At 33.0% G+C, this 6,219-nt stretch overlaps 2 protein-coding genes across 2 annotated transcripts in view; both read right to left on the minus strand.

Annotated features, from left to right (window-relative positions):
• LOC144844513 (spatacsin-like) overlaps nt 1–1,117 on the minus strand; it is a 31,913-nt gene extending 30,796 nt beyond the window's left edge. Inside the window, exons 1-2 of the mRNA XM_078701452.1 lie at nt 1,043–1,117; nt 203–454 (exon numbers count right to left, since the gene is read on the minus strand). Coding sequence (XP_078557578.1) covers nt 203–454; nt 1,043–1,054 — 264 coding nt within the window. The 5' untranslated portion in view covers nt 1,055–1,117. The remainder of the gene's footprint in view (nt 1–202; nt 455–1,042) is intronic.
• A 381-nt stretch (nt 1,118–1,498) lies between these two features.
• Nucleotides 1,499–5,620, minus strand: LOC144844975 (uncharacterized). Its single transcript, XM_078702091.1, has 7 exons — nt 5,454–5,620; nt 4,985–5,166; nt 4,538–4,756; nt 3,283–4,051; nt 2,838–2,958; nt 2,334–2,484; nt 1,499–1,920 (listed from the first exon to the last, which is right to left on the minus strand). The coding sequence occupies exons 1-7, from the start codon at nt 5,618–5,620 to the stop codon at nt 1,499–1,501; spliced, it is 2,031 nt and encodes a 676-aa protein (XP_078558217.1).
• Nucleotides 5,621–6,219: the final 599 nt, after the last annotated feature.

A 6,219-nucleotide genomic window follows, 5' to 3' on the forward strand; every position in this document is an offset into this window, starting at 1 on the left:
AAATATGGTAGTGATATGACATCATCATGTCCATATATGGGCACATCACAGTTTGTTGTTACATAAAGTGTATAGAGGGTGCTATGTGGTGATCCATAATCAAAGAGTGCCAAAATATCAAGATTGTAACATCTTTTTATACTATTTGTATAATCCTAATCAATAAAATATATTTTATTGCATCTATGCATGGCAAACTAACCATATTTGAAAGAATCCTTGAAGCTTTATTCAAATCACCATTAATCAACGATCTTATCACCATTGATCGGCCAATCTGAATAAGTTCGTTCATACTGTTGCTAGTGGTAACTGATTCGTTGTCGCTATGCTTGTCTGAGCTACTGTTACTAGATGCATTCGTTTCCATAACAACCTGCTGATCCATTGTTTGGTAGAGGTAAGCTTGTGCGAGAGGTAAACATGATTCAAGAATTGCCGATTCCACAACATCCTGTGAAAATATATTAAAAGTAAGCGTGATTTCAAAATGTAATAGTACCCCTTTTACACCGCCGAGCTAAAAATGTTCTACTGTATATTATGTTCTATATTATCAAAATATCACCCTCTAACAATTTAAGAGACACTCTAGTAATGGTCTGATCATTAAATCTCTCAACTGTTTTAAAGACAATATAAAGAGTACACGGGTACGTCCCGTGTTGACTTGACGCCGAATACAACACTTACGCGGGTGCTTCAAACCTACATTTCTGAATTTCGACGTCCCAGGTATAACCCGGGTTGCACAGTTCCGGATCATCTCCAAGTTTTTGCCGGCGGTGTAAAAGGGCTATAGGGCTCATTTGATACTCTTCCTAAAATTGCATTGTGTTTTTAACGCATAATATATTCATAACTTACACAAAACTATGCATATTAGGCCTTTTTTAACAGATTGCATGATCTCATTTGTTTTTAAATGGATATTGGTAAATTCATCCAATTCTACTTCTCAATTCAATTTTTATATTGATATGAAAACAATTATATTATCAATTGATAATTTTTCGTTTCATAAAAGAAATAAATTTCTAACTTTTTTGGTCATAGTCTTGAAGTTGTTAAGTTCTTCACACTCTATTTGATCCTGACACCAATAATAACCTTTGAACTCTTTATCTTCATCTAAAAGAAAACAATTTTAGAATAAAAAATAAATATTACATCCACCTAGGAAGTTATATTTTTGTCTGAGATATTTGTTTGTGTTTGTATGTTAGCAGGATAATGTCAAAACTAAAAGACGGATCTTTACCAACCAGGATCACAATTCTGGACTATCTTTTATTATCTTATTAATTTTAAGACATATGTCAAAACTTCAGTACAAGATGGATCTTTATCACGATTCTTGATCCATTTTTTCTCTTTTTACTCCTGGTGGAATCTGCACTTTTCTGATTGCTCTTATTAAATACATTTAACAAATCTACATTATTTAAATGGCATATGACATAAATAAATAAATAATAATGATAATAATAATTAGTGTTTATACGCCATGTAAACCATACAATTTCATCATTGATATATCCAACATTGAAACTAATAAATCTGCTATACCTGTTTGTGGAAGAACATCACTCTTAGTCCCAGCACACCAAGACGGCGAATCTTTCAAAAAGCCACGCAAGTCACATGTATATCTCATCAGTTTCTGGGATGTAGCTTTGACCTCGTGAACTCTGTCAATCATGCCCTCATCCATTTCAAGAGCTTTTTGAGTGTCCCATGTATTTTGAATAAGACGGTTTACAAAGGTCAAAGTTAAATGAACAAGCTGATCAGAGTATTGTTTAGATTGTGATTCACTCATATTTTCTCGAATTGATGCTAGTAACAGACCAAGAGCATCCCATAATTCCTCAGTATCAGTGTTGATACTTTGTTCACTTTCAACTTCATGACTGAAAACTAAAGAAAAAGATATATTTACATTATTGTGGCAGGGGTAAAATTCAAGTTTTTTTAAATACCATATTAAACATTATTATCTATTATTTTAGAAAATGTAAACTGTATTTTGTTTTTATTTGAGAAATAAATTTATTATTGATTATTGATTGATTATTAAACATACTGCTAATTTCTGGAATTTACTGTTGAAGGAAAATGGTAAATGATCTATCCAAAAAAAGTTGATTTTGAAAAATCAGAGATGAGAAAGTGTTGAGTTAAGTATTAAGCAAGCTTATGGTAAAACACTTTAGAAAACCATTAGAGAAGATGGTAGTCAAGTATCAATAAATGCTCATAGCTAAAGAAGATAAAGGATTAAAAGTAAAGGAAAGTTAAAAGATGATAAAAAAAAGAAACAATCAACTAACCACCTTCTCTGCATTTAAGGAAGAATGCTATAGTGTCCAGTTGTCTATGCTTAAGGCCTACCTCTAATGCATGTATTGGGATTGAACAGTGAGCCCAGTTGTTACTTTGGCAAAGCCTCTCAGCTAATGTAGCACTCTCGTATGTCATAACCTAAAGAAAAAAAAAATAAGTAGAATAAAAAAAAAAATGAATAGTGGTGTACTCTCTGAATAAGGGTTGGCCAAATATATATTAGTTTATTACCCCTTGTTTCAAAGGGGTGTCTCAAATTTTACTATCAATGTAGGTTGGGTGTTTATAAGTTTCCTTCCAATCCATTGAGACATCCATTATCTGACAAAGTACCAGAATCATACAGACCATGACCGAGGCTCATATAATACTTTGAAATGTTGGGATAGATATTATCACATGGCAGGTAAGGTTGCAGGCATAGTCTCAATGACTTATGTTGTTCTATGCCTTCTGATAGGGACCAATGCTGCAATGAAATTGGTTTATACCTTGTTGATAAGATATTCTTGGTCCACACCTACAGCAATAGCTGATATATTATCTGACGTAATCAACAATGGGCTCTGTCCATCTAAACATGGTGTAGATACAAATGTAGGTTCTGAAAAACTGAATATAGATAGATTATTGTTTTATTAAATGTTATAATATTAGGTCTAAACCTAAAACATTACTTCAATCACTTCTTACATTTTCATTTAAAATCATCAATCAGTCAATATTTATATTTACAATAAGAACTATTATCTATTTTTTAATCATAAAAATAAAAAAATATGCATGTCGCAAAATTTGTGTTTTTCAATCAGACTTGTTCTACCACCAGAACTAGGAATCAAGTCGAGAAGTGACTTGAAGATGTGCCGATATGGCTATGGTTTGCGGCACGCTTTCTGAACAGTTCGGTCACTAAACTTGAAAGAAGGTGCCTACCTTATGCACTGTTGTTTATTAGTTTGAAGGTCAACAAGCAACATCATTCCATGACCTTTACCCTTAAACCATAACATTGTAGTTTCTATAGCAGCTGACAACTTCTGCAGTTCAGAATGTCGACATGCTTTTGGTATTTTCAAAATGAAAGACCCATGTCTGGAATCTTTATTAGGAATTGAGTCAGAGTCTTGTGAGGAACTTGATGAGTGTCTTCTTCTTGTTGAATTATCTTGTCTGTCAGATGTTTGTCTTTGAAATATTTTCTTATTAAATCCAGATATTTTTACATTTTTCTCCTTTAACTGAGTATTGAATTCATCTTTGTAATTGCACTTTGAAGTATCAAACCAATGATGAGAAGTATTGCATAATGGCGACGTTCCAACGCCTTTGATTTCACCTTTGACCTGCAACTTGCTGTTGAGTCTTTCAACCTGACTTTTCCACCCTCTGCTGGTAGATTTTGACATTCTGTGAAAGTCAAAATCATCTTCATCCGCATCCTCCTCTGGAATAAACGAAGCAACTTCATGTATAGAATGTATGTGATTTGGAAAATGCTGAAAGTAATCATCCAAGTAAACATGATGAAGTGAAAATTTGGTACCAGTGAAGTAAATGAGAAGATGCTGTAGATTGGACGAAATGGCTAGGTGGGTTGCTTTGCAGTGTTGTGAGAGAACTCCAATTCCTGGGTAAACTAACTTCCAATAGTCAATCAACTTTACAACTGCAATATGACGACCCTGTGTTAGTGAATATATAGCTGAAATCGAAACATTAAAGAAAATAAACAGTTATTTATGAAAAAACAAAGATCTTCATTTCAAACTGGTGCGTCATATACAAAGTGTAACATTTCTTTATTACATTAAACAAATACAATGAATGAGGCTAATCGTTCATGTAATCTGAAGTTTTCAGACCATGAAGGCATGGTTGAAAGTGCATGTATAATTCTATTCTATTGGCACAGTCAATTATGCCGATAAACAATAGTAAGTGTGGCACATTCAATATAGAGACAGCATAGAGACATCGTTTATTTGCACTATATAAATCTATCTATTATTATTATTTCAATAATGCCTGAAAAAGAATGTCAACCATTCCAATAGAAAAGAGAAAAAAAAATTCTGATGGAAAAAAAAAATATGCATAGTCAACTGTGCTATTAGAACAGTTGACTCTGTTATTTAGAAAACAGTTGACTGTGCCAATAGCTACTTTCAAATACAATACATAAGGATACAGATTATTCCGCTTTCTTCAAGAATAAAGAGGAAATCTTTCTGGACAATAGAATCAGCAACATTTGACTCATTTGATGAAAACTCTTTTACTTGGAAGCTTCTGGTGATGTCAACTGCGCCGGAAGAGTTCAACTTCAATGTCACTACAACATCCTGGATTAAAAGAACTGGATCGCCGTTGAGTTGAAGAATACAAATTGATGGGTTACTTGGAAGATCTGCAAAAACAACATATTCAATAGTTTTAATTAAAAGTTACTACAGACAATTTTCACACCTGACTCTCAGCGCTGTATCTCCACATACTATCTATTTCCGAAGTATCATAGGAATGTTTGGAAATACAGCATGTCATTTATATCACATGTGGTGCCTGTACCATGTAAGGTTAGGTTAAGGGTTAGGTTACTACTCGGTAGTATTAATCGGTTGGCTGTGTTTTTTACCATTATATTTCTCTTTAATATTGGTGAGCGCTTCGACTAATAGCCATTTTCCTTCTTGATTAACAACTCCTCCTTCCTCTGACAGTTGAATGCTCCATTCATTTATACATTTTAACTTGGAATTATACGTTCGGAATCCCAAGCATTCCTCCAGATGATTGTAATCACGACTCCAAGAGAAACTGAAAATACAAATACAAACAAAAATAATTATTAATGCTTTAATACCAATAGGTTACTGCCACTGGGAACGTCTATCTATGTAGGGATTTTTGGGTCATTATGGGTCATCATTGGGTCTGTAAGTTGATAGGCCCTACTCATGATTTATTTGTTAAAATTCATTAATAAATAATGTATAGGCCTAGCCTAGGCCATTATGCCTGTACCGGCCTAGGCCTAGGAGGATAGTTGACTCGGCGTCCACTTGCCGGTTAAAAAACCAACACGCAAGCTGGGTTAGGCCTACCTGTCAATTCCAGAAAGTTTATCACAATTTGCGATTTTGATGTTAAAAGAAACATGTCCATCAACAGACAGAAAAACTATTATTTTTCTACCAGGAGCTTCAAATATGTTTTTGACATTTTGAAGCTCAAAATTACGTTCAAGATTACTTAGCGAAACTTCAAACATCGTCTGTAGGAAGCAGACATATTGTTTATTCACGAGATTATAAAATAGTATTTACAATTTTGATAATATCTAGTTTAAAAAAAAACTAAAAAAATGAATAAAATTCTAAATAATAATATTATGTAAATTTAAAATATTTTTTAAATAGGTATTTGAAACCAGTGTTTTAAGAAAATAGAAAGGAAGAATTTGTATATAGTATTATAGTATGATGTCAGGCAAAGTTCACGTTATTTGTGTTTTGTAAACATTGGAGGTATATTTAGAGCGTCATTCTGACGACTGGAGCATTCTCTACTTCTCTACGGAGCGCCATTTATGCCTTTATTTATTTATTATTTATTTCATTCATTTCGGCAATAAACATAAAATAATAATTACAAAAACATAGAAATATATATATATATATATGAAGTACAAGACACGAAGCCGAGGAGAGACAAAAGCATTAACTTCAATAATAGAAATAGTACTACGGTAACTGCTCAAGTGGACCCAATTTAGCACCAGGGTAGCACAGTGATATAAAATAGAAATAACGTCACTACATTTTAATATCGTTTCGTATGTTAATACACTGTGCTCAAGAGGACCCAATT

The sequence above is a fragment of the Antedon bifida genome, chromosome 6 (genome assembly GCF_963402885.1).
Source record: "Antedon bifida chromosome 6, ecAntBifi1.1, whole genome shotgun sequence".
Classification (NCBI taxonomy): Eukaryota; Metazoa; Echinodermata; class Crinoidea; order Comatulida; family Antedonidae; genus Antedon; species Antedon bifida.

Coding starts and splice junctions, on each gene's coding strand:
- LOC144844975 (XM_078702091.1), bottom strand. CDS start 5,620: ATGTTTGAAGTTTCGCTAAGTAATCTTGAACGTAATTTTGAGCTTCAA. Junction 5,167..5,453: donor AAACTTTCTGGAATTGACAG/GTAGGCCTAACC, acceptor TTGTATTTTCAG/TTTCTCTTGGAGTCGTGATT. Junction 4,052..4,537: donor TGAAGAAAGCGGAATAATCT/GTATCCTTATGT, acceptor TTTCGATTTCAG/CTATATATTCACTAACACAG.